The sequence below is a fragment of the Anopheles marshallii genome, chromosome 3 (assembly GCF_943734725.1).
Source record: "Anopheles marshallii chromosome 3, idAnoMarsDA_429_01, whole genome shotgun sequence".
Classification (NCBI taxonomy): Eukaryota; Metazoa; Arthropoda; class Insecta; order Diptera; family Culicidae; genus Anopheles; species Anopheles marshallii.
The window spans coordinates 22,057,204-22,076,504 of NC_071327.1; the positions used below are offsets into that span (position 1 = coordinate 22,057,204).

The window sequence follows — 19,301 nt, forward strand, 5'->3', positions numbered from 1 at the left end:
GATCCAGTCTTAAAGATGTCAGTTTTTTTTCTCTCCAAGACTCCAAGATACAGACCAAGAATTTGCGTGGCACGTTGATTGAACAGTGATGTCATTGCCATCGTGAGGTACAGTGGAAGCAAACTAATGGAGAATAATTATTCGCTACGTAGAGACCCTTTGCCAGTTTTGGGATCTGACGGGGAGTTCGTTTCCTGTGTGCAATTCCCAAAAAGGCGAACGGTGTTGCTGCTGCTGCTGCTGCTGGTTGAACAAACGGTTTATGATACTTTTGACCGCTAAGACGGCGCTATCACCCGGTAAGGAAACAGATGTGCATAGAAAAGGGCAACAGTCTAAACGAGCATCGCGGGATATACAGTTTTATGCATGCACTGCACCGTTGCACCAACCAAAGCTCTCGGTGTGAAACTATCAACTGCATTAAAAGAAGACAAAAACCCCCCTGCCGGCGTCTAGTCGCGCGTTTGTTATGTGTCCCCTGACGATGTGGCGCGCACGTACGGTGAGAAGACTGTGGTAAAAATGTCAAGCAAAGGCTATAACACTCCGTTTAACTTGCCTCACATTTCCTGTTATGATATTTCGGTATCGTGTTCAGATGAAGATGAAACTTTGTCTTCATTCGAACGGACATTTGGCGACGGGGATGGCGTTACTCGATACCCCAGCTCCAGCTCACCACAGCCGTAATATCTTTTGATATCAGCCGTAATCAGGATATAGTGTTAGAGGTATTGGGTGGAGCGGGTGGCAAATTTAGACCCCGATGCCACGTGTGGCTGGCAAAACTTAATCAGCAAAAGGTGCTCTGGCGCGGGTTAAATTACGTTTCGAATACCTCGAACGTGTGTTTTCGTGGATAATGGTGTGCATAAGTCATGCCCTTATGAATTCCATCCCGACTGCATTGCTACCTTTACCATCCCGCATCTCAAATTACTTGTGGTTTGGGATGGGAGTTGCAATTCTTTGTGCTACTGGGCACTTACTGGTTAGAAGAATGAGTTTTGCACCGGATTTAAATTCGCAATGCGATATTCGGCTTTCGTTCCTTTTTGGGATGCAGCTTTTAACCTTAGCTCTGTGCTTTAATCCATACCGTAATGCATTCTTTCACAAATTAATCGCAAAAGTCGGGAGAGAGAAAATTGAGGCTCACGTACCACGCTGTTCACGACCGATCACGTTCTCGTCATTATTTATGGATGGCTCTCCGTGATGGAAGTTCTGATGAGATTTTAATAGTCTTATGTCGGCACTATACGTGTCTTCGTCTAACTAAGGGAAAAAGTAAAAGTAAAGTAAAAGAAATGTATGCAACAAGTTGAAGAACTTAAATTGGTTGTCAATGTGTCGAGTAATCGACCATACACGACATGGTGAAATGTGGCAATTTCAACAAAATAACGTCCTAATCATAAAGTGTATTCATCAATGGAAAATCTACATCTTACGGTAGAAACAGTGGTCCAAATGATCCGGATATTAGTCCGAGGCAATAAAGGCGCAAACTCTGTGTGTAAGATTTCCTTCCCAGCCCAAACAACAATCCTTTACGTCGGCAAAATGTCTCGCCTAACCGCTATTATTTATTCTGAGGCAGAGTTGTCCACCATTAACTGCACTGGAAACAACCAACCAGCACCAACCGCTTTTCGATATATCTTTTGAATTGTTACTGCGGGCGTTCCCTAAGGCAATGGGGGACCACTGGATGAGAACCTGTGACTGTCGATGCCGTTTTAATCTTCCGGTATGTGAAGTGCGACGTTGTGTCTGCTTCCTCAAACCGCCAGTCAAGTTTATGTCAAGACCCCCACAATGTAACGATCGCGCAGCGGACAAAGGCTGACTGAGTTTTATGCAAACTTGAAATACGCGTTGTGTGCATATACGTAAAGTGGGGGAGGGTAGGTTTGAATTTCCTACTGGCCACCTTTGTTAACAGGGGTCTTCGTGAAGCGTTTTGCCCAAGTAGTTTTTCCCGTTTATGAATTGCACATAAAGAAACGTAGGCAAAAGAGGAAGTAGTGGTACCAGGTTGCAACATGCACGAAACATGGTAGACATATGTGTGGCCGGGCGGACCAAAAAAAAAGGTGACCATCCCGTTGCAATGACTTTGACCGCTAATTCAATTAATTTGCATATACGTGCGGAAACGTTACCCCCAATCATCGTGGCAACGAGGTGTAGCAATACCCTGCTAAACCAGCTGTTCCACGGGCACTGGCACAGTGAGCCATGGTGCCTTTATACTGATGATCTTTGAACTTCCCACAACCAACCCATCCCCCTCCGTGGTGTGAACATAAACATGAGAATTGCAAAATTAACCGTTAATCAGTGTACAAACATTTGGTGTCCACCCGGTCGCGTACCTCTTGCGCCTCAGTTACAACATATTTCACCTATTTCACCTTACCCGCACGAACATGTACCTTCAGCTTACTGATGTTTTCTCCCCTTTGCTCGACATCGTTTCAGAATTCGTCCACAGATACCGCGTGAGCTAATCGATATGTGCCGGGTGTGCACGCAGGTCACGCCTGGTGAGCCGCAAGTTTTGCTCGGATCCGATAAGGCCTTTACCTTCGACTATGTGTTCGATATGAGTACGACGCAGGTAAGTGTTAACATACTGCGCCGCAACGGCGGCGCGGAAACTGTACGGTGTGCTAGGTACGCGAGATATCCAAGATAGTGGGCAGAGGACATGGCGTTGTCCATGAGCTTGTGTGTGTGGTGGATGTAGTGGCGAGGGGTGTTCTTTCTTCTGCTGGTTGCGTAGGACGTCGGATCACTTCCATACCATGGTCAGGTTTAGGTAGCGGTTGGCCTTCTTTACAATAAGCTGCGAAGAGAAATCAGCTGAGCCGTTGAATCTGCGTCCTATTCCATTGGGAGAACGATTTGTTACGCGCTAACACGACCAATCGATCGCCGGCGAGAACTTTGCAATCGATGTTGAACGTTGTTATCGTTGTAGGGCACAGGTGTATGTTGGACGATAAGCGATAACAATGCACTTACTACCTGTACTAAAAGTGTCGAGAGCATTGAAACGTATAAAAGATGTATCTTATCTTGTTTACTTTATCCAAATATTGGTGCAAACAGCTTTGTTAAAACGGAATGTTAGTTTTTCTAACTTTTACACTACATTTCTCTCCTGTCGTTATAGTTGTTGATCCTTTTTGTGATCTTTTGCGGCGCGTTAGTGTCTGTTTGTGAAGAAAAGATCAAAAAGTTCTCTACCTTGTTAACAATATACAGAAACCATTCTTTTGCGCATTGTTGTTATGTGACAAATGCCACGCCTTCGGTAGGAACAGTTGAATTGAAGGTGGAAAAGGGCATGGAAGTTGTAGATAGCGCCCGTATAATGGCACACGTGTAGTTTTTTTTCTCCATCATCCAGCAATGACGAATGATGGCTGAGAACAGTCGCTGGAAATTCTGGAGCATCGCGACTGAAAGGAAACAGTCTGAAATGAATCTCTTGATGTGAGTTGTTCATTTCCAGACAACACCGGGATGTGCATGATGTATATGGTTCTAAAACCTACTTACAGCCTGATAGAAGTATATCCAAAGAGTCTCACTCGACACGACATTTCATTTCATTCGTTCGCGTAAGAGAGATATTAACAATAGGAATAGGGATGGGTGAGAGCGGCCAAGATACTGCGAGGAGGTAGTTGCCCAGCATGGCATTATAAACTACCCAGCCGACGGATGTGCCCGCAATGAGACGTCGTTTGTCGGCCGTAGGTATTGTTGATGCATTTATGGAAAAAAAGTAACAACTCCAGCTCGCAGTATGAGGCATCGCTGCCACGTTCAAAATATCGTTTGACAGTGGTGGCAAATGTGCCGGTGGCAGTGTAAGTTTGGGAGGTTTGTTTATTTCCGGCAACTGTGCAGGGAACCACGGCATTTTGTACATTACCAAATTGTGAACGCACGGAACTGTCGTGTTTGGAGCAACACACAGCAGCTAGCTAGCAGCGAGCCAGTGTGTACGACCTCCCAGGTTCCATGTTGGGTGTAGGAACCACACGTTGAATGTCGCTAACACAGGGTGAATGGGATGTATGTGCTGTGTACGTGATTTGTTGCTACGCTTCGTCATACAATATGCAAAGCAAATGATTACAAAATGCTGTCTTTACTGTACATCAAACCATAGCTGGAGTAAGGTTAGGAAAAAGCCATCCAGGTTTTACTTATTTGGTATGAAATGGCAGATTTCGTCGGATGTATTACCAGAATGAGATGGTGCTGACTAGGGAAAAACATCTCTAAGCATTACAGAATCAGAATATATAGGTCATATGACGTTATGTGTGAGAAAAATGTCCACAAGGAAGTAAAAATAAGGATTATGTTAGGAATGGAAAAATAAAAATAAAATGGAATAGGATGGCAAGAATTCGTTTTTTTTATGTTTTAAATTACATTTGATTTATCTAAATTGATTATTTTGCAGGTATCAGTGTACAATAACTGCATCGAAAAATTGGTAGATGGAGCTCTTCAAGGATATAATGCTACAGTGCTGGCATATGGACAGGTATGCTGAGCGTTCAAACGATATGATTGCTTAAACTAATCGTAATGTATGTCCTATTTTATATTTTAACAGACTGGCTCTGGCAAGACCTACACGATGGGCACTGGGTTTGAACGTGCCGTACCGGAAGCACAGGAAGGTATCATCCCACGGGCCGTGCGACATCTGTTCGAAGGTATTGCACAGCTACAGCAAAATCCATACGACGAAAACGGGACATATCTTGGTTCCGTAACGTTCAGTGTGGCCGCACAGTTTATGGAGCTTTACAACGAGGAAATTATAGATTTGCTCGACCCTTACAATAAAGTAAGTCGTCACTAGGGATGAATATGTGGTTTTGTGATACAGTTGGTTTAACTTTTCGATTCCGTTTACAGGGTGCACGTGTGTTTAAGATTTTTGAAGATTCATCTGGGGGCATTTCGGTAGCGGGCGCTACCATAAAACCATTGGCCGGTCCGCAAGAGGCGCTCAACTGTTTGCAGCAGGGCGCTCTGGCACGTACGACGGCGTCCACACAGATGAATGAGCAATCTTCGCGAAGCCACGCATTGTTCACAATACTAATTCGAAGGCAGCGTGTCATGACAGCAGAACAGTGCGGCAATGCGGATGGTGATACGGAAACGCTTACCTCAAAATTTCATTTCGTCGATCTGGCTGGTTCGGAACGGCTGAAGCGGACCGGTGCCACGGGCGAGCGGGCTCGCGAGGGAATCTCCATCAACTGTGGTCTGTTGGCTTTGGGCAACGTAATATCAGCGCTGGGAGATAAAACTAAGAAGGTGTCCCATGTACCGTATCGTGATTCGAAGTTGACTCGATTGTTGCAGGATTCGCTTGGGGGTTAGTAGGATAGATTTCGATATTTGAAAATGGATGTTTTTCAATCGACAAACGTATTATCTTTTCCCAGGTAACAGTCAAACAATAATGATCGCTTGCGTATCGCCAAGTGATAGAGATTTTATGGAAACGCTTAACACGCTCAAGTATGCCAACCGAGCGCGAAACATTAAAAACAAAGTACAAATTAACCAAGATCAAAGCTCGCGGACCATATCTTTATTGCGGCGTGAAATTGCCAACCTACAGCTCGAAATTCTCGAATACAAACAGGTACATAGAATGCGTAAACGCACTGTAATATGAATAGGAATTAATAAAAGCGTGCTTTATTTTAAACTTTCAGGGCAAACGTAGCATCGATGCAGATGGTAATATAGCGATATCAGATGTGTCACTTGAGAATGAGATGCTCTCGCAGGACAACAAGCGGCTGCAGCAACGGGTGAAGGCGATGCAAGAAACAATAAACGCGCTAACGGAAAAGAACGCTGCGCTGCAGGCACAGCAGACAATTTCTTCGCTGAACAAGGCCTCTGCCGCCGGTGATGGCGCTGACCCGTCAAACGCGACAAATGACTCTAGTCTGACCTCGACGGCAGGTGGCAATGAATCAGCAATGCAGGACCTGATTGTTGGCTATATAAGTGAGATAGAAAAGCTAAAGGCTAAATTAATCGAATCAGAACAAATGTTCCAACAGTTTAAAAAGGCAAAGAACTCACAGTCCAAGCTAGGGCTGAAAGCATATCCGTTTATCGAGGATAATCAGGAAACGATGATCAACCTGCTAAAACACGAAATGGAGAAAGAACGTGAAACGCTGATGTCTCGATCGTTGCCGGGGCTGGAAAATGAATCGAGCAGTTTGGAACAAAATTCCGACAGCGATTCCGATACGGAATCCGACGATAAGGCCGAAGTATTGCGTGCGGAAATGTTTGACGTCAACTCCGACATTGAACTGAAGGTGCGCCTTATTGAACAGCTCGAAGAATCTCAGCAGCGGCTGCAAATTATGCGCCAGCAATACGAAAAGCAATTTAACCTAATGAAGGAAAAAATTTCCAATACCGAACGTGAACGGGATGAAGTACTGGCCACTATAGGTAACGGTGGAATGGGTGCTAATAACAACAAGGGACAAAACACAACCAATGAGTCTGCTATTAAGCGCGTTAAGGATGATTACGAGCGAAAGCTGAACGAGATGCGCCGCCAGTTGAATCATTTCCAAGCGACCAATAAAGAGCATCTACGGCTACAGCGTAATATGCAGGCACAGGATGCAAAGATTAAAACACTACGGGGAGAGCTGGCAGAGTTGAAGCAAGTAAAAACGCGACTGATGAAGAAAATTCAGGAGGAAAGCAACCGGCACAAGGAAATGGAGAGTAAAAAGACGCGCGAAATCGCGCAACTGCGAAAGGAAACCAGAAAGCATAAGAATATGATAAAATCCTTGCAGGCGCAGGGTGCCGCCAAGGATCAGGTACTGAAGCGAAAGACTGAGGAGGTTTTCAATCTACGAAAATCACAGCGTGGTGTAATGAGCTTAAAGGCGGCTGGCCGTGTGCCGGCTACTGCTTCCATAAATAGCATGCTGCAGGGTACCAAGCGGTTCAAGACGCGCTGGGAAGAGCTGCAGCGTACGATCATGCGAGCGGCCCGCTCGCGTCAAGCAATACTGGAGCTGGAAATGGAGCTAGAGCGTGTTATGCAGGAGCGTGATATGCTTTGCCGTGATTTAAATAATTTGCGGCAGCGCAGAAAGGATAATGCAGAGTCAACTCTGCACGATCTAGTTTCGGAGGAAGACACATTAATAGCAAACATGAATTATCTGCACGATACGATCGCCGAATTGCAGAAGTCCATCATCCAAATAGAAGACGGCAAGGATTTGAACACAGAGCACGCAATGCTGCAAACCATAATGGATAACATCGGTACCGTTGAGGAGGCCAAGTTTATGTTGCAACGAGTGTGTAGCGTTACCGTTGGGCATGTCTGTGAGGCAGGTGTGGCACAATCTAAGCTACGCGAACGGGAGGCATTGCTTGCGGAACTCCAGCGTGATACCAGCGTTCAGGAGCAGTTGCTGCAGTACATTTTGACGCGTGCACCGGCAACTTCAACGTCGGAAACAAGTTTCAGCTCCGCGCAATCGGCTAATTCGTACGTGAGCCAATCGCAATCGAATTTGTTGGAAAATGGTGAACCACAACCGTCCTCATCGCAGTACCGTTTGCCACACGTTGTTGATTCTACGACGCGAAGCCCTTCTCCAAGCAACAGCAACACGAATCTGTGAGTAATAATATGCGTAATAATGCGTTTGCTCCATTCGGTTTACCATCCGTCAAATAGCGCGCACACGCACGCATCATCTGCAAGCTTATTTCTTAGTTGGTGCGATGGATGTGTAAATGTGTGAGCGAGTGTGTTGCACAATCAGTTTTTGGCTTTTTAAAATGACGCAATAGTCTTGTATTTTAGCAAAAGCGCTGTTATCTCCTGAATGAGTCCTGATTGGGTTTTGCTAACTTCTTGTAAATGTTTTTACTCGGAATATTCCATCTACCGAAGTGTCTCTTAAGCCCTTACTCGTCGCTCTCTTTGTGAATCTTCTTTATAACCAAAAAGTGAATTAGTTCGAGTTTGTCAGACTATGTCATCATCTATTTTGCTTTAATGTTTTCACAGATATCGAAGATATTCGCAAATGTACCGAAATCGTTTGAACATTGGTTATGAAGTTGTCAAATACAGGTCTCAATCTGATTTACTCCACGATAATCTTGCCGGATGAAGACGAATATTAAGAAAGGATATATGTGGCTTACATGTTTTGGATAAATTTAGTTTATGAAGAAATTGGTCGAGGATCAATATGCGATGCAACAATGTTTTCGTTTATGTTTCCATTTACGTACTTTTCAGTGAAATTCTGGATTTGTTTGAAAATTTACGTTAGATTTTTACATTACGATTTTTTTTAGTTTTAAGTTTTGTGTATCCATTTCTTATGTTTTCTTTCTTTTCTTTTCGGGTTCTTCAATTCGCTTTTTCTATCGTTCCCTGGCCTAAATGCACATACCTCTATCCCCGCCAATTTGTGTTTGTTCCATTTTCGTTTCACTCGGCTCCGTCCGTCTGTTATGTCCCCGGCCCTTTAATTATGCATTTGGGGGTTTGAATGAAAAAAAAATAGCGATTCTATCGTCACCTACAGGAACTCCTCGAAACAAAGACGAAACCCTGCCGTGGTGCCCTCGGTGGCTGCCATTCAGGACTTGCTGTACGGCAGCAGCTCCGGCTACATCGGTCCGGCCGGTGACGGTGGTGGCATGCCGGATAGGAATAGTAATGCCAGCACCGGTATCGGTTGCACCGCTGCTAGCAACGGAGTGAGCGGTGGCGGCAGTAAGCTTGAGAAAGTGGGTATTTGTATTTATCTCGAGGATTCCGCAGATGAAGATGACACGAAGCACCCGCCCTCTCTGCAGGACCGGCACGACAGGTCGGACGTTATGACCCGCTCGTACACGATACTGGACGGGGCGATGGATCCGGTCGCGGCTGCTAATGCCGGTCTTCCAATTGCTCCACCGCCGCCGGTGGTTCCCGTTCCCGCTCGAACGTTTGTACCGCTTTCGCGTGTTCCAAGTGCACCCGGTTCGCTTAAGTAAGTAGTCGCGGAATGTAAAACTCTTTGATTTTGAATGATGGGAATTTTGTTATGTATTGACGTTAACCTTACTACTGTTACTGTGTGTTTGTGCGTGGAAATGGATATACGGGGATGTTTATCACCGTATTATTGCTACGGTAATGTAGCTTGAGTTTGTTTGAAGTACTTTCATTCAAGGATCACCGAGCCTGGAATGAGTGCGATGTGACACTAATCAGAATGCTGCTTTTTTTCTCTCCCGTTTGTTCATCCGCATGTTTGCGTTTCGTGGTGCCAGTTTTTTCTTTCTCTCTCTTTGACGCACTAGAGCCATTATGTATCGTTTTCCTTTGTTTTAGAAAAATTATGCTGCGTCTGCTGGCCACCATCGATATATTGTATCGTCTGCTACCAATACAGGCCTTTCAAGAGCTTAAACGGCTGCTAGAGAGCAGTTTGGCTACCATCGGAGAACAGTTGCTTCCTCCAACAGTTGCACTGCTGGAGGACCGAAGCAATATCGTCCCTGCAACATTGCACTACCGAGAGCATACCACTACCAAAAGAGAAAATGGATTGTCTACTAAACATTAAAGCATCTTTGTATGGATGTTTGTAAGGTGCTTTCTACCATTCTATGCAGCTTCCCGTTTAACATTTGTTAGAGTTTGTTTGAAGCAATGTTATTGGCCCTTTTGCTTTTGCTCAATTTATTCTCGTTTCCATTGGAGACTACAGCCAAATATTAGCGTTACCACTGCAAACCGATGGAATTGGTATTGTTTTGTTTCTCTTTCCTTTTTGATTTTCCACTGTTTCATTGCAGAAAGTTGTCTCTCAGGTCGGGATTGCACACAAAGCTTTAAGTTAGAGGTATCTTTTGTAGAGTTATATTTAATGCTGGGTATTTTATGTGATCACACACGCCACTGCCATTTGAATAAAATGTTTCTAGATAAATGAGTAGCGTTTATGTTTTGGAACAATGGTGTAAAAAAGGTTGGAAGTGTTTGGTACACCTTTTCACAGTTTTGTTTCACGCTACCCAACCAAGCTTATCCACAACTGTACGCACAACAGCAGTAGACATAATAATATCATGCAAGGGAAATCATACGTTTAGCACATATTCAACATACACTTCTGATCACTCAAATACCCGACACACATCTTGCAGAGGTCTTCAACCGCACCAGGGGCTATCACGACAGAACAGCACGGCATCGCCGCTGCTTGCCAGAAAATCATTTGAAGCGAGTGCTGCACCCCCGTCACCAAGAATTAGCCGAAGAACCTTCACCAGCAAAATGTCACCAGGAATGTGAGTATATATTGATCCCTATTGAATTATGATAAATAGTGTGTCCTATTATTGCTAGAAATTTCGTTCAGGTAATTGTGCAGCAAAAGAGATGTGAAATTAAAATTTCGTTCTTGTAGTGATCAGGAAGCAGTTTGATACTGTGTAATAATGATAGAGGTATATACATTCCCACTTGTTGCCCTTTCAGCGGATTGATAAGTGATCATCAGTTTAAGAACTCGGCAGTCTACTACTACGGCAAACGATGACCGAACACGAAGCTTTCTCGTGATGCACTCGCACCCGTGCCTCCTTTCGTGCGGAGGTTTTTTGTCTACGGTCCTCAAGGCTCAAAAAACACGTTACATTAGCGTACCACGGTCCCTCGAATCACGACTAATTTTGTAAAACGAATTATTTTTTTTAGCCTAATTTTTCTTCGTGGACCAATAGACATCTCTAACAGATATACTTAATGAAAAGATAGAATTAGATCCAATACTTAATGCAATTTTTGTTGGCAATATTGTAATTTAGCTCTAGTACACTGGAGTGAATAAACTAGTGCATATTTGTTATTGATAATACTAATGTACGAGAATGCTTCGTCGTTCCCACTTTTGGAGTACTGCCACTGTTGCTTTGCTTTTAATTCTGGCATGATCATATGATCGTACATAACTGGAGATAATCGTATTTTATCTTTTCCGTGGTGTGTTTCTGTACGCCTGATGCTTATAGCTCTCCAAAGAAATTGTTAATTTCGACGATATACAACTTATTTTCGACAAACATTTTGAATGTAACCTGTAACCATATTAATCATTTGCTAAAATTGTTTCATTTTTTCCACCATCCGCTTCATCATCGCCGTTGCGAATGACTTCAAACTAACCGAACATCTTGCTGGAACGTACCGATGTGGCCGACTGGATGTTTAACCGAAACTACCAAAACCCATCGGTATCTCATACCGAAAATGCTGTGCTTTTTTGTTACATGTTTGTTTGTGTGTGTGTGTGTATTTTTTAAATTGTTATCATTTTTTATCAACTGATCTGCTTGCATTAACAATACAACCGACATGCCAAACGTTTCCACACATTAAAAACAACCTAACTGCACCCGTGCACACAAAACATGCACTGCGCGTCTGCAGCGAGGACGCAAGCGATGTACCTACGTCACCACCAGTCTATCGGCGTGGTATCTCACGCGAGGATAACGGGGACGTATTTTCTCGACTCGGAGCTGGTACGCAGGACCCACAACCCGGAGGAAACATTAAAGAGCTGAATGGAAGGGTAAGTATCAAGTGGAGCACGAAGCTGAAGATCCAGCAGAAGATACACGAAGACCATTTATCTCTTTCCAGTATAAGGCTGGTTCTCCGCTTATCTGTACGCATGTGGTTGAAGGACACTCAAACTCGGTACTGTCGATCAAGGTGAGCAATCAAATGCTCTTCACAGCGGCTGCCGATCGGACGGTGAAGGTTTGGGATTTGCGAGCGAATTCTACGCCACACTGTTTGACTGGGCATCTCGGTCCGGTAGCAGCAGTTGAGTATGATCGTGTGAACAATCTGCTCTTTTCGGCCTCGGGAGCCTTCGTTAAAGTGTGGGATCTGCGGAGCAGCAATATTCGTCCAATAATCACGCTATGGTAAGAGTATTACAATTGATCTGTGGTGAGTTAAAACGGTGAACATATAATGATGGAATGTATTATGTTGCTTGTAGTTCCTCCGGTACGACTTTACCGGCTAATGCAACGCTATCCGACCTGGTGCCGGGTGAATGTTCCATTACGGCATTAACAATGGGAGCATCTGGTAAACTCTACACGGCAGCTTCCGATAAGGTTCGGTTCTGGGATCTACGTCAATTCTCTTGCCTCGGTCGATTGTCCGGTGGGCATCAAGCTGCCGTAATGTGTTTGACCGCTTGGGAGGGGCCGAACAATACCGACCTGGTAGCGACCGGATCGAAAGACCACTACGTGAAAGTGTTCGAGGTGAACTCGAGTGGTGGTGTAGTTCAGCCGCTGCTAAATTTGGAACCACCGCACTACGACGGTGTGCAAGCATTGGCCGTTGCTAACGATGCGATCGGTGTCGATGCGGAACTGTTTTCCGGGAGTCGCGACTCCGGTATCAAAAGGTGGGACCTGCGCAACGGAGAACTCAAACAGTCGCTCAACAATGCCCACAAAGGTTGGGTGTCTGGGATGGCCATCTACGGTGATATTTTGCTGTCTAGCTGTCGCGGTGGCGTTGTGCGGCTGTGGAATATTAAAACTTGCGACAGTCTGGCCGAAATGAAAACAGAACAATCGATCAACGATATCGTGACGAGCGATAATCGTGTATTTACTGCATCGAAGTAAGTATTTACTATAGTTTTGTTACGCTGATTATGTTATTTGCCCTTTTTTGTTTGTTTTTGTTTCTAAACTAACCTTTTTTTTACTTTTAAACGGAAAGTTTTAAATCGTTTTTCTTGTTTTTAAACAGTTTGTTAATATTAAGCGGTGTGTGGTGTGGTGCGTTTGACGATGGGTTGGTTTTATGGTTCTCTTTTTCCTTTCTCTTTTTCTCTTCCTGTTCTTGTTCTCATTTGCTTGTTTCATAAAATCTCTCTACCGTTCGACAATGCAATGCATTCTCACAATAGTTCCGGTGAGGTACGGATCTGGCGATTTGTAACCACCGATTGGGATTCGCTGAATGCATCTTCCTCTGGTGCAGGATCAGTCGGCACCGGTAGCAATGGTAGTGTTTGTGGTACTGTAAACGGTGCTACTGGTGGTGGCGTTGGTACTAAAACAAAGCGTTTGCTGAATTAAATCATGGCGAATGATACATGTCTATTCAATGCAACCAACATCAATAATGACTTTAGCCCGACTTTTAAAATTTTTAACATAATATCCGCCCTTACGTCTAGCATGTAACATTATTAACTGTAGTTCGTAGGACTATTTCCAGTTCCTTATGTGATAGTTCATGTTTTGCGGAAGCAACTTATAGTGCGGCAAATAAAATCAACTATTAAATGATAGGTTGAATAGAGAGAGAGCACGCTATTTGCGCACCGCCAAGCTTAACCATAAACGATGCCAGGGATTAGAGAAGACTTATAATGTAGAGACTGGATGTATGTTTCATCTGTGACAACCTACTAATGAAGCGTAGATAAGCTGAGCGAAAGAATGCCTAACTCCATCCTAAGAGGATCTTACACGGGCTGCCGTCATATTGTAGCATGTCATAATTTATCAAATATTGTGTCTATTACTTAAAGACTTTGTAGTTCATTAATACTTTGCGTGACTAAATCGTATGAACGTTTGAATATAACCCTCCTCATTTCCCTAATTATGCGAATACCTTAAACACCTTAAAGTTGCTTTAACAGAATATTCTGAAGGTAAACATTCAAGACACATGTAATAACCAGATAACAGACTTGTAGTGTGGATAAACAATAGATAGAAATGTCTTGACAGAATGAGTGGTTCAGAATGGTTTAAAAAGGATGTCTGAGAGATTGTATGAACAAGTTAGTTACAGATGGACTGATCAGGGTAGTAAGGACTGTTTCAGTTTTGTTTCTCATAGCTCATCGGTTTCATTCATCGTGCTGTTGATGGTTGGGCTGTGATAAATTGGCAGTTTAGCATAGGGCTGGAGCTTGTACATGTGTTCTATTAAGTTGCCAAATTGAACTGATGCACGTTTTCCGTTTCTATATATTTGTACCGAAAGGATGTGGGCAAAATTATTCATCTGGCTGATGGCACTGGTGTGGACTCTACAGATGGTAGTGTTCTTCTTCTGTCCCATTAGCTGCCAGCCAAGAGCATAGGGCGATTTTGACAGATGAGCGGAAAGCACAAAAAGGTAGCATATTCGTGAACACCACTGTGGGTGTATGGTCCTTTCTTTGATGGGATAGCCAACGCAAAAAAAAATCATTCCGTTTCAATTACGTTATATGGCAAATGGAAGCTCTGTGGCTTATTCCGTTACTTGTGCGTTCAACTTTGCGATACAAATCGATTGACTTGTAAGTGTTTCTTCAAGTGTTCACTTCATGTGTTCAATTGTTTTTGCTCGTGTTGTTATCACATGTATCGTTAACAGCTTTACGTTTATGTCATCATTTTTTTAATGTGCTTGCTACCGTTTTTCTTTTTGTTAAGCTCGTACGGCTTCTTCCAACGTTTAACAATTAAAAATCTCTCTAAAAAGTATGTTTGCTTTCAAATAAAAATGTTGGATTAATGCTGTCCATTTGCAACATATATGCAACTAGGATATGAAACTAGCTTAGACTTTTTTTACTGTAAAAACATAAAAATGTATGATTTTTTTTCTTCCTAACCTCTTAATTCGCTACCATTTTATGCTATTTTATTATATTACCTTCTTTTTCTTCCTTTACACACGAACAATTAATAAATGTCTTGTTGTTCTCGCCATAATTGATCGTCACACATATCTACACCGCTTCTGCTTGATGTATCATATTTTCTCACCGGGGGTTTTATCGTTGATTTTGTTGTTGTAAAATTTTACCTAATGTTTTGTTTCCCTTCCAAAACGCCGTTTCCAGTGATGGAAAAGTTCGCTTGTGGCGCGTTTCTTCCTCGATTCGACGACTAGGACCAAACGAGAGTAGCATATGACGCCAGCGCACGGAAGCGACGCCCGAATCTGGCCGGGCGGTGTTCCATAGACAGAGCAGTATGCGCCAAAATATTATGACCCAGTCGGCGGAGAACTCGAGAGTTCTCGGTGACGGCAGGGCAGCATTACCAATGACACGTAGTGGCTACAACTCATCTTCCAAAGTATCCTCCTCATCGGTGGTATTCTCGTCATCGTCATCATCCTCATCGTCATCTGCACCCATGACAAACGCTTCCGTGCCTCCCTTAGCTACAGGTAGACCATTAGTGCCCAACAGTGCCGCGACCGGTTTGGCATCGATGTCAAACTCGTTGCGAAATAGTAAGCTATATCGCAGCCTAAACCACAACTATCTCAGTATTCTGAATCGCACAAATCGAAGGTAGTTGTTCCTGCTGGGACTGTTGGCTGGATGGATATGTTATTTTCAGTCGCTAAATGCTATTAACATTTTACTATTCATTCATACCGATTATTTTCTACTCATCGGCCGCCCTACGTTAAGAAAAAGAGTATACATTCCCAGTAGTATCTAGCTTGGCAGCTCGATTATTCTTTTGTGTACATATACATATGCATTATCAGCTTTTGTTTGATGATTGTTACTGAAACATTGAGCTTAGCTAACAGTAATGAAATATCGTATTTTTTACGTAATGTGTAACTATACTTTTTCACACACACAAAACTAAACATCCTGTAATCATGCAGAACATGACATTTAACATGTAATAGATTTTTTCCCTAATCCTAAGTATACGTTAGGATTTGGTTCACATCTCGCGCACAGTTCAATTCTATAACCATACTATCAGATCAATGTTGATTTACCCCAAATACAGATGAAGTTTAATATTGGTTGTGATTTTAGTTTGTAGGAGAAATCGATATAAGTATTTGCTTATTTCGTTTTCATTTCTTATACTCCACCTATTATTACTTAATCAACTAGCCAAGACCGCTTTCTACCGACATTTTATTTATCTTTCTGAAATTGAAAGAGCAAATAGTTGTGCTGAAGGCAGTGATAGATTCATTAAAATGACAATTTATGCTTAATTTACCAGTATTCTCAAAACGTATAAGCAACATCGATCAAATTAATCACGTTGCAACGATTTAGTAATGAATAAGTTCTTCTGCCACACACCCGTCGATCAGTATTTCGTAGCTATTTGGCAGAGTAAATCTTTTCCCGGTTTAGCATTACAATGTCGTGTAAATCGTACTCATTTAACGTAAATCATCTTTGCCGTGGCGTTAGATGCAGGAAGTCCCATTCATTTTTTTGCGTAGATTGTTTATTTTTGCTAGAAAATTCATATCGTCCGACTGCAGTCCGACCGAGAACTGTGAAAGTGTGTGAGAAACACGGGAAAGGTTCGAAATGATTTACAAAAGAATACAGGTACATTACAGGAGCGATGAAGTATGATTAGAGTTTGTGAGTGTATAGATGGAGTTGGCATGTGGAATATTTAGGAGAGGCAGATAAATGTTATGTAATTATGGTCGATTGTTGAGTGTATACTACATGGAACAGTGTATAAAGCTCAACCAGCACAGTACAGATGCTACGTAGGAACGTTCGAAATGAATAAACGCAAGAAAATATCTTACTAATTTTGAAAATATGGAAATGTTATGTTATTAATATGAAAGAATCCGGTATGTGGTAGAAACTTTTGTTCGGCATCGATGAATTGTTTATTCCGTATGAATTAACTGTCATTTTGAATGAGTTGCAATGATGACATTTGGTTTGCCTTATGCCACCTGGGTCGATCGACAACAATCTGTCATCGACACAAACATTCAAATGTACGCGGCTTTTTGTGCGTAGGAACTCGTCGCAAGCGTTTGTTTGTTTGGGTTCGCCCGTTGCGAAGGGTTGCAGTATAAAGTGCCTTTTTCGCGATACATTTTTTAATCATATTGTTCGCCTGGTAGCGCCATCATGTCGGGAATCGTGTCGTGTGCCAAGGATACACAGCTTCATAGCTTTCCACGGCTGGAGCAGCTTGCCAGCAGTGTCCATGTCGGAAATAATGGTTCTCACTGCCAGTTTTTTGGTTCCTCGAAACTGTTCGTGCGGGCCAACAAAGACTGGGCCATCGAGCTGTTGCGTATTAAACCGCACGCGGATCACCAGCCGGATGGAGGTGATAAAATGGGAGATAGTGGTCGCACGATTGCAAACGTGAAGAAGATCATGATCGACAATCTGTACTGTGTTGCCTGCCCGAAGACCGCTGGCAAGGAGGAGATTGCAGTCGGCTTGACGACCGGTACGGTACGGTTGATGAATTACAAGAAGGCCAACTTCACGAAGCGGTTCGATACCGATAGGATCACCATCGGGGTCACATTTATGGACTTTAATGCAACGGACGATTTTTTGGCCACCGTGTATGAGAATGGGCTCGTGAATATGTATGGCATGAAGACAAGTTCGAAGCTGCATACGTTGGCATTCGATAAAAAGTAAGTGTACGTTGAGTAACGAGAAATCTAATCAATGTTTGTTTACCCATGTGCCTTTGGCAATCATAGTATGTAACTGGATTGGTAAAAAGGGGTAACAGGGTTGCTTACTAATAAGCTTTCTCGGGCTCTTCTTTTAACAGCACCGTAAAAGTACGGTTTCATCCCACAAAGAGATTCTCCATGGCTGTAGCCTCCTACAAAGGTGCCGTGCTGCTGTATGACACTCAAGCGAAGAAAACACTCTTCTCCCAAAACGCTGCTCATGCCGCACCGTGTCGCGACGTAGCGATGGTTGAATCGCATCCCGATTACCTGTTCTCAGTAGGCTATGATAACGTGATTAATATTTTCGATACTCGTAGAAAGGAAACCGCTTCACAGATTCAGTCAAACTATCCCTTCGAATCGCTGGCGATCGCAGAAGATGGCGTCCACTTTGCCGTGGGCAATCTAAAAGGATACGTGTACGGGTACGACATGCGCAACTTGAAGGATCCGCTAAATATGCAGAAGATTCACCAAAGCTGTGTCAACAGCATTGCATTTGTACCGCAATCTCGTGAAGGATCAAATCGGCGGAGCATGATCGAGTTGGATGAATCGAGAAAGGCGACCAAAAGCATTCGGATCAGTGAAGGTGGCCAAACCAATCAGCGTACTGATCGGCTAACGCAGAACGACCCTCAAGTCCGCATGAGTGGAACAGACCAGCATGATAGTTTTATAGGAGAGATCGATCTATTTTTGCAGCGCCGAGATGCACCGATGGATTGTCTGTCCCGGTTGAGCACATCATCCCGGCTGAGCACGGAATCGCGCAACAGCATGCAGATGGGAGGAAACAATTTGATGGGCTTTCTGGATGAATTATCCGACTGTAATATTGAGCTAGAAACGGCCGAATCAGAGGAGCAAGCAGCCTCCGATACAACACCAGGCGTGGATGATAGTTTCGTAAATGTGAACCGTTTGCTTAAACGTGTTAACGGTGATCGTATGTTTAAGAAAGCCCATGGTATGGCCGATAATTTGGAAAACATTCACGAAGAAGGTTCAGATTTTGGAGACGGGACGAGTGAAGAGACACCGAGCAGGAACAGTGATCCTCCGGGGAGCAATAGCAACATCGCCCAAAACAATACACCGCGAATTCTGGCTGAAAGTCAACAGGAGAACACAGTCGCTTCGCTAACTGATATGAAAAGAATCGTTTCGAGCGAAACGGAACCGGTCGTTGAAAGTAAGTTGGATAAGGAAAATCGATCACGTCTGTCGGTAGGGAGCATCAAGCAGGAACAGCACACTCCGACGGTGGCATCCACTGCACAAATACCCACTGTTAGCACGGTGGAAAAGCGAAAAGACTCTGCAATGTCGGTCCAGCATTGGGAGGAATCATCTGTTCGTGAAGATATTGCCGATCTTCGCAAAGCAATGATGGAACAGTTTGAGCAGTGCACGTTGCGCCAGTTAGATGCTGAGCAAGCCATGAGAAGCCATTTGTGGATGTGTATGTTTAATCTGTGGCGTGAAACACAAAGCAAGCTGGAATCGTTGGAACAGTACGTTAGTACCGGGTTGGGACTGTTGCTGCCGAGAGACGAATTTGCGCAACAGTTTCTCAGTATGCGGGCAGAGAACGAATCTATGAAGGCACGGTTGAAACAGCTAGAGGAGGAAGGTAATGGAAAGCGAGCGTAAAGGGAAATAAATT

The 19,301-nt window shown here is 43.6% G+C and overlaps 2 protein-coding genes across 2 annotated transcripts in view; both read left to right on the forward strand.

Moving 5' to 3' along the window:
- LOC128712352 (kinesin-like protein KIF21A) overlaps positions 1 to 13,251 on the forward strand; it is a 29,635-nt gene extending 16,384 nt beyond the window's left edge. Inside the window, exons 2-13 of the mRNA XM_053807246.1 lie at positions 2,491 to 2,629; positions 4,496 to 4,579; positions 4,652 to 4,888; positions 4,960 to 5,428; positions 5,499 to 5,701; positions 5,775 to 7,738; positions 8,643 to 9,116; positions 10,279 to 10,422; positions 11,564 to 11,708; positions 11,780 to 12,069; positions 12,147 to 12,788; positions 13,080 to 13,251. Of these exons, the coding sequence (XP_053663221.1) occupies positions 2,491 to 2,629; positions 4,496 to 4,579; positions 4,652 to 4,888; positions 4,960 to 5,428; positions 5,499 to 5,701; positions 5,775 to 7,738; positions 8,643 to 9,116; positions 10,279 to 10,422; positions 11,564 to 11,708; positions 11,780 to 12,069; positions 12,147 to 12,788; positions 13,080 to 13,251 (4,963 nt within the window). The remainder of the gene's footprint in view (positions 1 to 2,490; positions 2,630 to 4,495; positions 4,580 to 4,651; positions 4,889 to 4,959; positions 5,429 to 5,498; positions 5,702 to 5,774; positions 7,739 to 8,642; positions 9,117 to 10,278; positions 10,423 to 11,563; positions 11,709 to 11,779; positions 12,070 to 12,146; positions 12,789 to 13,079) is intronic.
- Positions 13,252 to 17,057: 3,806 nt separating this feature from the next.
- On the forward strand, positions 17,058 to 19,288 carry LOC128711459 (uncharacterized). The gene is made up of 2 exons (XM_053806336.1): positions 17,058 to 17,584; positions 17,728 to 19,288. Exons 1-2 carry the CDS (start codon positions 17,058 to 17,060, stop codon positions 19,286 to 19,288), a joined length of 2,088 nt encoding a protein of 695 aa, XP_053662311.1.
- The last annotated feature ends 13 nt before the right edge of the window (positions 19,289 to 19,301 follow it).

Coding starts and splice junctions, on each gene's coding strand:
- LOC128711459 (XM_053806336.1), top strand. CDS start 17,058: ATGTCGGGAATCGTGTCGTGTGCCAAGGATACACAGCTTCATAGCTTT. Junction 17,585..17,727: donor ACGTTGGCATTCGATAAAAA/GTAAGTGTACGT, acceptor TTCTTTTAACAG/CACCGTAAAAGTACGGTTTC.